Here is a 16,332-nt window from a genome sequence, read left to right as displayed (position 1 = left end):
CGCCTTTCGGGCGAAACTGCGACTTCTTTAATTCTATGTGTTTTACATAGCTGGTAAATAAAGGCTATGGAGTGGAAATGCTACGTGAGCGCACCATTTCTGTCGTTATATAGCTTCCGGGCTACCGATGGCTAAAAGTTTCGGTTCCACATCGCCACTATATTCTTACTGCACTGAAGGGGTCGAATTAAACGAGTCATCCGCGGTGCATCTCTCTGCGCCTTCAGGTCCCAAATTCAGAAAAGTTCCCTTGCGTAAGTGCCGTCTGCAATTGTTCACCGCCGCAGCGATCGGCTCGGGCGGCTAGCGACCGAACGACGTCGGCCAGTGTGGAAATGCACTTAGGCAAGAGAAGCTTTGTGAACACGGACCCAGAACGAAGTCTATTAATTGTGAGGGTGCCCAGACTTCGCGGCTGCTAGCTACATACGGAGTCGTGCACTTCATACTTTTCTGCGCACAGTCTCGTGACGACGACCGATGTTATTGTCTGTTAATTAGGCGCACGGATTGCGATATTCAGACCTGGAACGCCCGCTTTCAAATTACGAATAGACGCCACACTTTTTTCTTCTACTGGTTATATCGAAGGCACGAGAACCGTGCACAGCAATTTTGCGACGTCTGCGCGATAGCGTGAGGGTTTTGACGTCGCCATCAGCTCGCGCATCGGTATTACGAACTTTTTTTTTCGTTTTGGAAAACTAACAGCAGCTAAGCGAATACTCACCTAATGTCGTTCCGTATAGGTTTCAATAAGTAAGTGGAACATCGTAATTTCGTTCCAAATAGGTTGCGCCAAACTAAGTGAAAATTTTGACGTTATAGGAGTGTATATACTGTAGTTTAGACAGGCATCTGAAATTCGATCTTCATGAGCAGTCACTTGTCCGTAAGATACCGTTTGGAATACGCGCCATAATCAAAACCCGCTCATATTTTCAGCCACACATTATCCATTCCCTTTATCATGCACACATTCACACTGCATATCTTACATTCTTACTTACATTCTTACTTACTTACATTCTTACTTACTTACATTCTTACATTCTTACTGCATATCAGCCTGGGGAAACACATACCTCGCTCACCTCAGCCAACTTCAACGCCTGCAGTACCAGGCGCTTCGCCTTATGACTTTCAGCCATTTCCTACCCAACGCAACGCCACTTTATTGCAGTTTAAACATTCATCCTCTTCATCAGCTCTTCCAGTTAAAGTTAACAATCGTGATCTGTAAGTTAATTCGTAATATTGCACACATAGATGGCTTTGTTAGTGAAATTTTTGTAAATACTAACACTACTAGGTTATCTGAACTCGATAATCGTCTTTTACCTAAAGTGTGCACAAACTATGGTAAGTTCACTACCACATTTGCGGGAATAAAACTACGGAATTCCATTCCACATACGATAAAATTATCCCCCGCAGAGCAGATATTCAAGAATCAAGAAATATCTTATGCAGCAACTCTCTTCATCCTAGCCATTGACTTTTGTGATTGTAATCATATTTGACTTAGCTATCATACTACATGTTATATTACTCCTATATATATTGTATTGTAAATTTGCATTGCTTGTTCACTACAGAAGTTTTTTTCCCGCAATTTTTGTCTTAGTAAACAGCTTTATACTTCCTTGTTTCTTCGCACTGTTCCTTACTTTATCAAATTGCCTGTAAAGCCAGCGTGACCAGTGCTTGATCTGTACCACTTTCTTTTTTTCACTTTGTTCATGTATGGGAGTCCCCCTGACAAGTTTCTAACTTTGGCACTCCCTGTGTAGTGCTAATTTTGCATACAATTATTTGTAAAGCTGACATCGTTGATGGATAAACTTGAATGCACACAACCCGACAGCGTATATACCACTCAAAATCGCGCCCCTCTATACTCGACGTCACTTCGATAAGTTCTCCTTGCTGTGCGTGCCATGGGATTCACTATATACCGAGTGCAGGAGCCCCACACTAGCGGTGGCCTCAGCGACGCTACCCAAGCGGCCCTTGCACCCTTGGGCCGTGTCCTCCCCTCGCGCACACCTGACGTGCGCGTCACGCGCGGAGGGCAGCGTTGCGTACCGGCGCCATCGGTCTTTGCGCGGATGACGTCGCTGGGCTCGCTGCGGCCGAGCGAGTTGTGCGCCGTCATGTAGAACTGGTACGTGGTGCCGCACTCGAGATCTCGCACCGTGTACACGGGCTGCATCGTCGAGATGGGCGTCTCCTGCCAGTGGTCGGCCTCCTTGCGCTGGTGAAGCACGTACTCTGCGCGCAGAGAATAGAGACGAGGAAGTTCACAAGAGATGCGTTCGACTGATTGACTGAAAATGTTGGCAGCACGTACTAACGATGCCTGCGCCTCTCCACAACGACAGACTATTGGATGATTAAAGGAGAACGACGTGCAGGTGAAATAAACGCATCATTTCGGAAAGGCGGTTCCTCCAATGCAGATGATATGTACGAAAGAAAAAAAAGAATGTGCTCGCGAGTGCATTTTAATTCAAGCTGAAAAATTGCGAGCAGCATAATAAGGATTTCTTTTCCTCAGTTTTATTCCTTGCGGGTGATCTCGGTGATAGCGTAGGTGGAGAGTCGCCCATACTACTGACAAAGCGCGAAAAGGAAAATAATTGGAGTATCAATCGTGCATAGTCAGCGTAACTTTGGAATAGCAAAACATAGCATACAATAGCATAGCATGAAATAGCTACAGTAGCATAGCTAGCGGAATTCTGACGCTTGAATTGCTTCCTATTTATTTTCCTGCGTTTCACTTACCTTAAGAAACGCTGTTACCATGCTAGCACTTTGTCAACTTCTGCCGCTGTTGGCACAATCGACTTGTTGCTTCAAAGCAATCTGGTAGAGCTATTAAGATAACGAAATGCAGCTTTAAAGCTGCATTACGAGAATGAGCGATTGAAATAGCGCTAAACGATCAGCTTTGTTCACATCTAAGCCTACATATGCTCGCAGCAAATCTTGGTTGCTCTGTTAACCTTTGAAGCCCTGCCGGAGCGCTCTAAAACGACCACTCAAATGTGCCATGCTTGGCGCCGCTGTGGTCTTTTTCACTTTCCTCTTTGTTGCTTAGAAATAATAGACAGCTTTAGCGTAGCGTAATAGCGGGCTAAGCGTAATAGTGGTATTGAAGTGCGCAGGCACAGAACTCTATACGTCGCATAGCGTTTAGCGTACGCACGCTATTTGTCAGATATCACGTTACCGCGTGCATTACGTAGTTTATGTAAAACATGGCGGAAGTCCCCGCCGCCCGCTTCAAACTGAATTTGGCGTTGATTTAGTAGAATTCACTGCGCTCGTCGCAAATGACTGTGTACACTGTTTTAACTCAGTCTGAGGCCTCTTTGACGACAGAGTATTGTGGATTAACATGCGAAGTTTTCGAGAGAGCTTCTCATTTCGGACGCGTCGAGGCCTAACAAGAGAAATGTCTGGGATGGTAGCGCCACGTATCAGCGAAGTCGGGAGATAGACGCGTCGGCATATGGCCCCTGAGATTGGGGGACCTCGTAGGCTATAGTCGACTGCTTGTGCTGATTTCGCCGCAGATCGGCAGACAGGGAAAGTACACTGCTCAGTGTGCTCCCGGTTTTCATGGCGCTGCCTCTCGCATTTTTCGGATGCACACGCAAAGATTGGCGAGTAGATAGAATCACCTAGGTGCACTTCGTATGCGAAATTCAAAGCGTAATCGAATAGCGTCCTGCACGTAAACTTCGCTATCACGCTTTCTGCAAAGTTCGTTTGCGGAACGGTAACGCTATTTCCCTTAAAAACTTAAACTGTCTAATATTTCAACGTGGCCCGGCGAGAATGCACGCAGTTGGCTGCTTTCTTGCAAACAAGTCTGACTAACAATTCGCATGGAATCCACGAGACACTAGGTGCAGTTTCTTTATATGACACACAAAAATACTCTGTGTTAGTGTCATAGTGCTTACGGCATTGCAATTTCCAGCCTGCTGGCTTGAACCTTGCATGCTATGGCAGTTCATTTGCTTTCTGTATTTCTAACGTAGGTCAAGGGATGGTCTGCGTCAAGCGCAGCCAACATCACACCACCACAAACCCCGCAAAAACTCCCCACGTTGCTGCAAAAAAAAAAAGCAAAAAAAAAAACAAAAACGGACAGACAGTTCGTTCCGAGAAGCCCCTGCTGCAGTGAGTAACGTCGCGTTCGTGCGCCGTAGTAAGAGGAAAGCAACGCCGCCCATCGTGGCTCGTGTGGGCATTACCTGTGACGGGGTTCCCGAACGACGTCTTCAGCGACCAACCCAAAGTGACCGAGCTCGTTGACACAGAGACAACCTCGAGGGTGGGAGGGCTCGGTGGAACTGAAAAGTGGGAAGTACGCCCCAGCGTCAAATGCCGCATTAGGCGAAATCACCGAGCATGCAGAGATTACAATTCGCCAGAAACACATAATATATGCCACGTTACTTTCTCTTCTAGCAAAGTGCTGTGCTGTTTTTGTTTAGCTGTACTCCCATATATTTTATTTGATCTTTGTATGAAGCGTATAAAGACCTGGCCGCCGTAGCCGCCTGACGTAGAATGCGCTGGACGCTGCTTAAACAAAATTTACGTTTTTTTTTTACTGTGAGACAGATATTCTTAAATGGACTGACAAGTGGCCAGAATGTGTTGTGAGACGTCGATCGAAGTGAAATGACCATGATTTAAAGTGATAGAATACAGCATACAGTTTGCGACTTAAGTAGCAATTACAATTTTAAATTGACAAAGAAAGTCTCAAAAACCAGTAAGTGGCGAGACCTGGCGATGAAACCTTGGTACTGCCGATGTATTCGGATGAGATTACTGCGCGTAAGTCGACTGTTATTAAGTACAGCATAATTATTGCTTAAAATTTCAGGTGATATATTATTAGACATTCGCGCTTTATTCTATGCTTCGGATGTCAAAATCGCACGCATGGCTACGGCAACACGCTGAACTGCGGATCACGTGTAAAAACGTCGTTTCGTTTTCGATTTGATTGGTTGCGTTTTGAGTTGTTAAATAGGAAAGCAGTTGGACAGGAAGCCACGGTAACGCGTAGCTATTATTGCAGATATACTTCAACACTTTGGGAAACATGAATCGCAGAGACATCAACTTGATAAACAAATTGATACTTTCTCACAGCTACGGCCGCACTTGTCTGCCTCCGACTAAGGCTGGCGTGTAATAGCTATCGCGCTCACCTATTACCACGCCTATTACCATGGAAAGAAAATAGAACGTACTAGGCAATGGTCGAGTGGGTCGAACGGTGCTCTTCCGCTAAGGCGCCGCGTGTGAAAAAGTTGTGCGATGGCGCTGCGAGCGAACTGGATCGGGGTGGAGACGGCAGATTCAAAGTAATATCGCTGCGGGCGCTGAGACCGATCGCGCGTGTACGCTCTGATAATGGTGATTTATTTCAACTGAAAAATTTATATTGACACCTTGTTGCTACGTGTACATATTTGAGGCATGGGTTATACAGCGTGACGTCTTCAATTTTGTTGTCGTTGTCAAGTGCGTCGTCTGCTAGCGAGCGCGCGTTCGTTGCGCGGAAGCTGGTGGACGCCCAGTTTTTCTCGCAAAAAGTCTGTGCAGTAAAATGTCTTATGGTTTTACTTGCTTCGGTGCACCCGCGACCTTTGTCGGCTGGTATCAATTGCAGTTTTAGCCAGGTGAAATGCTATTTTTTTAGCACCATTTTCTAAAAGCAACACGTAATTTTTGCCACAGAAGCCGCCTATCTGCAACGTGAAGCTGCGTAAGAAAGTTTTATTGATATCGTGTCATTTTACGCGCGCTTCTTGTTGGTGGAATATTGATCAGGGACAATGATCAAAGATAACATTATAGTGAAAAAACAAACACGTTTATTAACTGCGTGGCGTGAAGAGATGGAGATGACCAATGCACTTCTAGGTAAATCTAAGGGTATATATATATATATATATATATATATATATATATATATATATATATATATATATATATATATATATATATATATATATATATATATATATATATATATATATATATATATATATATATATATATATATATCCACGACATATATGTACGATAAAATTATCAAATATGCTAAATGCACTGATTAAAAAAGTGAAAACTTCCGACCGGAATCAGCGTGTTTCTTTTAAACGTTGCACCAGCCCCAGATGAACCAATCGACTTTCCGAGAAAAGGAATTAAAGCAATTGTTGAACGTTAATATGAACAGTGTTAGGGAAAATATATTTCCTATAAGAGAGAGAGAGAGAGAGATTTACAGAAAGGCACTGGGCAGAAGGGACATGGAGGAAAAGGGCTGATGATGATTGTAGGAGGAAGAGATGCGTATGTACAAGTTCACAGCGTTGTGGCATCTTTAAAGCCATGCGTCCAGCCCAGTGGCTTGGAGAAAGGCCATAGCGGCATTTGTTATCAGGGCTGCGCTGTTTGCATTAGGCCAAGGACCTAAAAGAAACTCGTCTGATAGCGGCCTCTTATGGATTTTTGCAACGGAAGAGGCCAGTTGCTGTCGTTCTTGCGCGTACGCGGGACACACGCAAAATATGCGATCAAGTGTTTCTGGCACCTCACTGTATTCACAGTTTGGGCTAGTACCACTGTCACCTATCATATGTCTATAACGGTTGGTGAATGCGACACCAAGGCGAATCCGGTGCACCTTGCTCGTTTGGCTTCTTTTGAGATTGTGAGGCATACGAAATTTCATTTCTTGGTCCCATTTGTGTACTCGCTTGTGTCGTCGGTCAGGTTGAGTCCAGTGTTGCAACGTACGGTTGCGTATTACGCGACGTAGTAGGCCGCTTGTGTCTGTCCGTGAGAACGGAGTGCGTACTTCAGAACCATTATTTAAAGCAATTTTCGCTTCAGCGTCTGCCTGTTCGTTCCCTATTTCGCCACAGTATGAAGGTGTCCACAGGAAGGTGACACTGTGGCCATTTCTATTTGCGTGGTCGAGATGCCCTGTAATTTCTATAGCCATTGAATAATACGGGCCCTGTCTGAGGACACAGTCAATCGTTTGAAGAGCTGGCTTGGAATGGCAGAATATCATCCATGCTTGAGAAGGCTCCTCGGAGAGAAATCGAAGTGCCTCCCGGATAGCAACAACTTCTGCGGCAGTTGATGTTGACCTATGGTCTAGCTTAAGCCGCCGATCGATGATAATATGTGGGATGACGAACGCTGCAGTGGAGGCATATGGTGGGACAGAGCCATCGGTATACATCTGTACAGTATCTCTGTACTCTGCAGAAATGTGAAACAGGGCAAGTTGCTTGAGGCCAATGGATGCAACGGATGATTTTTTGGTAATTCCAGGGATATGCAATGTAAAGAAAGGTTCAGGCAGAACCCACGTGGATATTCTCGGAATACAAGTGGGAGAAAATGTTGACGACAGAATACTCTGATGACGCGATAGATACCGTGAAAAACTGGAACCTGTGTGGTTGGCAGGGAGCAATGACAGAGAACGGTGCCTATGTCGGGTCAACACGCGAAGGTACATTCGAAGAGGCTCGCAGAGCAAATATGCACCAATAGGACCAGCATGAGCTTCCGCTATTGTCCTATTGGTTGATCGTGGGAGGCCAAAACCTGTACGTATATTGCTTACGTACTCAAACTGAATCGGGGAGACCGCGACGCCTTTACCAATGTAACCTCGGTGGCTTATCTGGCGATCTCCTTCAACGTGCCAATAGGCGAAATGAAGTAGAAGCATGTAGTCTGATAGAATGGCATTTGCTATTGAGATCGTATTTGACTTCGGAATTCATTATTAAAAAATTCTCGAACAGCCGGTTCCGTTCGTATGTAACGTATAACAGCACTTTTGAAGTCTCGAATGTGAGGAACCGATGCAAATGTGGGCTCTTATTTCGAATGATTGTGCTGCGGCATAGTCATGGCTGTTGCGCAGAGGCACACCAGTTCCTGAGAGTATTAACGCACGGGTGCTAATCGGTTCTCCTGAACAAGTTCCTAGCTGTCATTCAATATAAACGCCCCGTTTTGGGGCAGCCTGTAAATCTGCTAACTTGATTCAGGCAAGGGAAAATTTTTTTGACAGTCTCACCATGTCTGCAACGCATTTATACAGGGTGCCCAATGTGGCACAACACTTATCTTCTTCAACGAACACAACAGATCTACAAATATCTCTACGTGTATATGGGGTATGCCGTTGCTTTAATTGCTTCATTATTGTCCCTATGATAGTGCACCGTATAACTGAAAGCAACCGTTTATAACACAGAAGCTGCTTAGTTGAGCGGACGTACAAGTGGGTACGGCATTACATTAGGTGTGCAATATAAGATAATCGTAACATGTTTTTCTCAGAAATCAGACTCGAGAATAATTTCCTTCGTTTGCACCCCTAGAAAAAAGCCGCAGGACGCAGCTACCTTCCTTTCTTGTTCTTTTTTAATCAAACAAATTCTGCTGTTTTACGTCTGGCGATATGATTATGAAGCACCCTGTTCAGTTCTCATCGCCTGGGGTTCTTTAACTTGCACCTAAACGGAAGTACACGAGTGTTTTTCCATTTTGTTCCTATCGAATTCCGAGACCATACATGGTTTGAACCCGTGAGCTCGAGTTTAGCTGCGCAACGCCATATCCACTATGTATAGTCACTAATTAGGCTAACACGCAGCTCTTCCTTTTTTCTTTTTTTAAAAGCACGGACGGGACAAAAAAATTCACACTGCTTACGGGCCGAATATTAGCAGATATAATGGCTACCTAAAACTGTTTTCGGCGCCCGAGGTCCGACCGGTATAGAAGAACCCGTACCAATTAGTCCGCGTTCTGTTAATTACGCGAGGATGAATGGAATGTTGCGCTGCAATATTTTTTCTTTCTCTATAAGAATACTTTTCGTAAATCTGAGTACAGGGCGCCGGATGGGGTAGATATGTTTTATTTGTTTGAAGCGGCAAGCAGGAAGTTTACATATGTTTTTCCGTTTGCCCTTCACAAGACCTACTATTGGAGTGAGTGAGTGAGTGAAAAACATTATTAGCTCTAGATTCGCTGGTCGTCTGCGGTCTTCAGATGGAATCGTCCATCTTCCAGCACAACGGTCGGTTGCCCTTAGTCCAGGGCTCCGCTGGATGCTGCTGCCAGTTGTGCTCGCCGAATCAGACCTTCTTGGTCGACCTGGCGATCGCTGGAGAGCACTCCCTCCCATTGCTCCGCACTCGGGTTTGGTATAACGGGTACCACGTCTATCTTCTGGCATGCCCACGTTATGTGGTACAGCGTGGGTGTTTCGTGGCACCAGGGGCATTTGTCTTTGTATTGTGTGGGATAAATTTTGTTGAGTACGTTTAGGTTCGGGTACGAGCCCGTTTGTAGCTGCCTCCACGCGACAGAGTCCTCTCTGCTAAGGGAGTTGTGCGGTGGTGGATACCGCTTTCTGCAGCCCTTGTAGTAATCTAGTATCGCCGAATAGTCTTGGGGTACAGGTTCGGTCTCCTCGAGGTCTCCTACGTTGGATGCTCGGTAATAAGTATACCCTCGAGCTATCCTGTCCGCCTCTTGGTTCCCTGCCACTCCCGTGTGTCCCGGCGCCCATACTATCGTATGCCTAATTCGTTCTTCTTTTGTTTGTCGTGCTGTTATGTGGTCTCCGGAGCGGAGTATGCGGAGCGCTCCGTGCCCTATTCTGCCGCGTAGGTAGTTGCGGCACGCTGTTTGCGAGTCTGTAATGATTGTTAGAGACCGTTTAGACCGATATCCCTCCGCTGCCGCTAGAGCGACGGCCGCTTCTTCAGCCTCGACTATCGTACAGCCTTGTAGTGATGCGCTGGTGATCTCGCGTAGGTTCGAATCAATCACCGTTGCTACCGCGTTGCTGTTGCTCTGCCCAGCTGCTCTGGCGTATGTGGCTGCGTCCACGTATACCGTCGTTTCTTGGGGTGCTAGTGTCTTTTGTAGGTATTCAGCCCTCGCTTCTCTGCGTGCTTTGTGGAGGTTGGGATCCATGTTCCGGGGTATGGGCGCTACTTTTAGTGTGTTGCGATACTCGTCCGGAATTGTTTCGGTCCTCTGTATCTCTTGAAGTTGATCGGCGCAGCCTAGTTTGTTCAGGAGCTCCCTGCCAGATGGGGTCTGCTGTAGTCTGCGTTGTTGGGAGACTAGTTGCGCCTCTTTCAATTCGTCGAAGGTGTTATGTAGTCCTAAGGCTAGGAGCTTTTCGGTTGAGGTGTTGTGGGGAAGGTGGAGTGCGGTTTTGTAGGCTTTGCGCAGAATCGCGTCCGCCTGTTGTACCTCAATCTTGATGGGATTGTAGAATGGAAGGCTGTATGCCACTCGGCTGACGACCAAGCTTCTGACCAGCTTGAGTGTGTCCTCCTCTCGCATACCATGGCGTCTGTGTGAGATGCGCGTGATCATGCGGGCCACTTGTAGGGTGGATGCCTTGAGTAGGGCAATCGACGGCATACACCACGCCATGTATGCCGACGACATCACCATCTGGGTTAACACAGGCTCGCTCAGACAGAAAGAAGAGAAGTTACAAGAGGCAGCCACCTGCGTAGAGGACTACGTCAGAGCAAGAGGGCTAGCCTGCTCCACTGAGAAGTCCGAGCTCCTGAGAGTTTGGAGAGGAAAGCAAAACCGCACAGCCCCACCAGCGACGAGTTAAAGCTCAACGTCTACCTCGAGGGGAAGCCGATACCGGAAAAGACGCTCATCAGAATCCTGGGGATGTGGATACAGTCAAACCAACGCTGCACCCACACCCTCGCCCTACTCAAGGCATCCACCCTACTACTGGAAAACTATATGCACAAAAACACACACGATGGATACATGCTGTTTGAAGAACGAGAAAAATATTTCTTCTCCTAACGGAACCGCACAATAACATGGCAGAATGAAAGCCGACACTGCGGCCGCAATGCACGCGCAATCACCGAGCGGCATTAAAAAAAAGATGAAGAAGAAAAAGAAAGACATCTATTCCTAAGGCATAAATACATGTCATATGCAATCACAAACACCGTTTGAGCTGTATGGACGCATACACCAGAGCACGAAGTATTACGAATGGGCCCGTCCGAAAAGTACCGCCTGCAGTTTCCAACGGCGCGCCCTTGATGCGACCCAATCCACCTCGATCGCAGCGCCGCCACAGTGTTTTTCGTCGTCGCGCGCCGCGTAGCAAAGCATGTGCCGCCCCGCCGCTCGTCCCACTCAACCGTATTCTAGTACACTCTAAAAGAAACAAAACAGGAGAAGCCATAGCCCTGACGACGCCCTGACGTTACGTTTATGAAGCCGCAATAGCAGCCACGTTGGTGTGCCATCTCCGTTTGCGCCTCCAATGAGCTCGCCGGAGCAGATAGGCGCGAACTTTGAACTTGTATTGCTACGAGCCGCCGGAAGTGTGGGCTGCCGACGCGCGTGAGAACAAAGCCCGCGAAACTTCTGTAACACTTTTATTGGAGCAGACGCGCTCCTGTGCTTTTCCGTGGCACGTTGAAGAAGGCGACGGGGGCCCGCGCCATTATTACTTGAGTGTCTCTGTGGCTGGCTGACACTCACACTCATAGACCCTAAACACAACTTTCAAGCTTACACACCACGCTCCAAAGTCAGTTTGTCTCACGAACAGAATGTGCTGCGATGAAGACGCGGGCCGAAAAATCTTATTTCACTTTTAAGAGGCTGAGAGCAGCAGCGAGAGCTTCAGGAGAGCGGTTGCTATATGGCAACGTTGACGTTTGGGGTACCAGTCCCAATGCTCCTTGCGAAAAAAAAAAAAAAAACACGCTACTTCCGTCACACTTTCTACAACACGTCCATGCTCACCGGGGCTTCTCCTACGCTTTCCTTCCTCTATGCCTATCACCGTCTTCAGCATGCTTCCAGTGAATGACTACGTCTTCACTGCAGATAAAAAAATTCTGATGAAAATCGCACGACGGCGTTTTCTGTGTTAGCACTTCATCATTAGACACTCTGACCGGTACGCTTTCTATAGCATAAAAAAAAAGTGGGTACCATGAAAATTGGTTGTCAGCCCCTTTAAGCTTTCAATCGACTTCTCTCTTTTCCTATCGTCAGGTGCGAAATGAAGTCGCTCGTTTTATTCTTTGAAGGCACGCATATCTACTGAAGAGGCGTGGTGCAACGACCGAACCATGAATTTAGTGGAAGCTGCGATTTTGCAACGCAATCAAAACGCGAAGGCTGGGACCCATTCGCATAATGTGGCGTAGAAAAAAAAAGGGGGGGGGGGGAAAGCTCTTCAAATATTCTTGCAAAATTATTATGACTGCGAAAGCGTGTGAGCTTATGTGTACGTTGCCATCTGTTCTCCGCCGTCAAAGCTATTCTTTCAAACACTTTTAAACTACCAAAAGCAAAGACACAGCATGGAACAAGCGAGAACACAGTAAAACTAGAGACTATAGGACGCTCATAGTTCTGCTAGTACATACATGTGAACGAAGAATGGAAAAGCCCGTTCCACGTACCTGTCCCGCACCTCACTGGCTTTATGTGATAAATGAGTGGCTGTCAGCAATGAACCTCAAAAAGACATAGATGGTCGCGCCTGTAAAGTGCCTTGCAGTATTTTCTACAACCCACGGTAACCAAAGCCGTTTAATGAATGTTAAATGTATCTGCCTATAATCCTAAACACCTGTTGGCCATCGAGTATTGTTACACATATATACGGATCCACATAAATCCACGCAAGTCCACATAAATCCACGCAAGCAGTTTCTCTCTCGCACTCTCTAACTAATGATTCCCTTTTCTCATTAGACGCAAAGCGAGTTTTTAATATTAATTGAAGAAGCTAACAGTGCTCCCATCAGATGAAGCTCTTATGCTTTAGGCGTTCGTAATAAATTGACGCTAAAAGCCCACGCCCACCTTCCTTCCCGAGATTTGATTTATTATTCTGCGCGTCAATACTACTGCTTGTGCAAGCCGCCCATGTTAGTCTTTCGCCAGGAAGAACGTACCTAAGCGAAAATCGAACACTCATCGAGCCCTGGAAAATTAATGCATACTGCCTGCGCCCGCGCGCAACAGGTTTTGCGCAAGTGCGTGTACAAAGGGCATTTGGCCGTGGGCAGAATGGAGCGCGAAATGTTTGGCCCGAAGTGAAAAATTTGGATTGACGACCAGGGTGCCGGATATTTCAGGAATTTGAAGCCGCTGACGGCGGCGACACCAGTTACGCGCTTAGGCGCAACGACCGGGAACGGAGACTCAAATGAAGCTCCGTCTGAGCGATGGGTAAATTAATAGCTATGAGCTGTGAGAGTGAAAGAAAAGGAAACGAAATAGGAGTCAAGGTACACTATGTTTGAGAGAGGTCTTTACACTGCACTGCATGCTATAACATGGTGGTAATGAAGTTTTGCGCCTAACTTAAACCATGAGCAACTAAAGCGCCAGTTGCAGAAAGGAACGGGAATATAGACGAACGGGTGATTAAATTTAAGGGGGCGACGATGCGCCGCTAGATAGCTGATTATTTAAACAACCTGCTGCTTTAGAACTGCGCATTCGAGCTATACAATCACAAGTGTGTGAACGGGGAGGCATGCTATCGTGCCCTTACAAAAATGTGTTTAGATTGTCTATAGATAGTCTATAGACTTTTATAGACGACCCTACCTTTCTATAGATTTGGTCTTTTGTTGATATAAAATCTATAGACTGTTTATAGACGAAAGTCCATAAGGTTTCTATTTCTTTTTATCTACTCACATTCTAAAGACGGTCTATAGAAAAAGAAGTTGATAAGATGTTTGTTTCTTTTTGTCGATGTCCCCTCTATAGACTGTCTATAGACGAAAGTCAATACAGTCTCCGTTTACTTTTGTCTTTTTTTTCTCTACAGACTGTCTATAGACGAAATTCTATAAGGTTTCTATTTCTTTTTGTCTACTCGCGTTCTATAGACGGTCTATAGAAAAAAAGTCGATAAAATGTTTGTTTCTTTTTGCCGACTTCCCCTCTATAGACTACCTATAGACGAAAGTCGATACAGTCTCTATTTACTTTTGTCCATTCTTTGTCTGTAGACTGTCTATAGACAAGAGTCGATAAAGTTTCTATTTCTTTGTGACTACTTCCATTCTATAGTCGGTATATAGAAAAAAGTCGATACGGTGCGTGTTCCTTTTTGTCTACTTCCGCCCTATAGATTGCCTGTACACAAAATTCGATACAGTCTCCATTTATCCTTATTGCCTCTTAGTCTATAGACAAAAGTTGATAAGGTGTACATTTCTTTTTGTATATTCCCAGTCTACGTAGTTCTACACACACACACACACACACACACACACACACACACACACACACACACACACACACACACACACACACACACACACACACACACACACACACACACACACACACACACACACACACACACACAAACACACACACACACACAAACACACACACACACACACACACACACACACACACACACACACACACACACACACACACACACACACACACACACCTGCTGCGCGACTGGCCGCTCGAGGCACATTGTGTGATGGAGCACATGTTGAGCAACAGAATGCTGTATTGGGAGTTTCTCATGTTGTACTACGATTTGCCCATTCAGAATTTTCATCTATTTGTAATGACTGAGAAATTAATTAACACTAATTATCTAATCAGGGGGAATGCAAAAAAATAATCTTAGTATCTCCAAGCGACGGCAAACTGCATTACCTTGGTTCGCTCCAGCTACGTAGCATTTGCATATTTTAAGGTCTGGCTCAAATTAAGTGAGACACCACCCCGCATACTTCTTTGGAATTCGAATTATTCTCCACGGCTTCCTATATCAGCGCCGATGAAGGCCATAGGGTGGGACGTGATCCAAAGGTCACGTTAACCTGTTGCGAACAGTCCGTATACCGATTGTGGTAAGGCGTGAGATGAACTAGGAAACAGCCGATACTCTGAAATTCTTATTGCTTCAGGTTTACATGCCGTCTATAGATTGACTATAGACACAAGTCGTTAATCTCGGCCCAACCCGCGTACGCTGTAACCAAGCGCCGGTACCGCTGGATAATACGGAGCTGCGTTTTATATAAGCCACTGAAGTTGTATACCGCTCAGATTGCTGTAGAGCCTAGTTGTAGACTTTAGTATACAAATAGTGTATACCTCCGAATTTGTTGACCACATGATATGATCTACGTAGTCACTCTCGGCCACCCGAAGGCAGTCTTCACAGTTGTCATAGCATGACTTTTGCGGCAGTAGAATAAAGAAAACAAAACCCGATCCAATCATGATAATAGATGCTATGAACGCCAACTTTAGCTTCAAGCGGATTCCAAACAGACATCAAGCTAACAGCACAGATCCTCGTAATGTTTGCTGCTGACAACGCAGACTGTGTGAGTGTGCGATGAACCAATGTAGTACATGTGGTGTGTTGTTTGTCGCCCGATTCTGAGATACTTTTCACATTGTCTTCATATCTCGGCTGCATCACTAAATTCGGGTGGTTTTTCGTTGACTGATATTCTGCGCTATAAACTCATACAAGTTTCTGATTCACTTAAAATATGTGCCAAATCCTCTGAGCCCACCCAGTATTTCGCAGGCGGTATGCCTGCGCGGCAACTCATATGAGTACGTCATTGCTGTACCGGTTGCTTTGACCTATCATTGGAACAGAAAATTTGCGCTAACATATGGGCGGGTACCACATTTGACGGTACGCTGGAAGATATGCTAGAAATGCACTGTATTACGCATCGTCGCTGGCGATAATGCGAGCGCCTGACGGGCCCTGTAACGGTTTTTACAAACAGCGCATTCATCGAGTGTGCGTTCCAGTTCCATACGATAGCCCGCAGTGTTTGTAATACAACTTGACAGCCCATTTACTTCATCCATGAAAAAAAAAGAAGAATGGAAAAAGAAAAATGGCTGTGGCTTAGGTAAGGTTAAGCCCAGGATGCGAAGCATACTAGCCTTTATTTTAGTTGTTGAACCACTGTTTAGCCTGGTGAACTGCTGTTGCTTGGCTATATTTGGTTCGGCTAGACGAAGAAACAACTCATGCATTACTGCTTCGCCTTCAAGAGTGGAACGCGACGGCGTTCCCGTCGACCCGCCAAGGGGTGTAAGACAATGGGCTACAGGGCAGCGACTACGCGCCCCGCATTGGACGCGGTGAGCGTCGAGCAAAGCAGCGTTCGGCGCGGCAACGAAATGTGCGCCTGAGCAAGAGAC

The 16,332-nt window shown here is 46.0% G+C and overlaps 1 protein-coding gene across 9 annotated transcripts in view; it reads right to left on the bottom strand.

Moving 5' to 3' along the window:
- Positions 1 to 16,332, bottom strand: part of LOC139052546 (cell adhesion molecule Dscam1-like) — a 1,125,159-nt gene that overhangs the window by 50,300 nt on the left and 1,058,527 nt on the right. For all 9 annotated transcript variants that reach the window (XM_070529666.1, XM_070529665.1, XM_070529658.1 and 6 more), the window contains 2 exons: positions 4,272 to 4,370; positions 2,089 to 2,274 (listed from right to left, as the gene is read on the bottom strand). In XM_070529666.1, coding sequence (XP_070385767.1) covers positions 2,089 to 2,274; positions 4,272 to 4,370 — 285 coding nt within the window. The remainder of the gene's footprint in view (positions 1 to 2,088; positions 2,275 to 4,271; positions 4,371 to 16,332) is intronic.

This window comes from Dermacentor albipictus, chromosome 1 (genome assembly GCF_038994185.2).
Source record: "Dermacentor albipictus isolate Rhodes 1998 colony chromosome 1, USDA_Dalb.pri_finalv2, whole genome shotgun sequence".
NCBI lineage: Eukaryota > Metazoa > Arthropoda > Arachnida > Ixodida > Ixodidae > Dermacentor > Dermacentor albipictus.
Note: the sequence above shows the minus strand (reverse complement) of the source record. Positions and strands in the feature narration are given on the sequence as shown.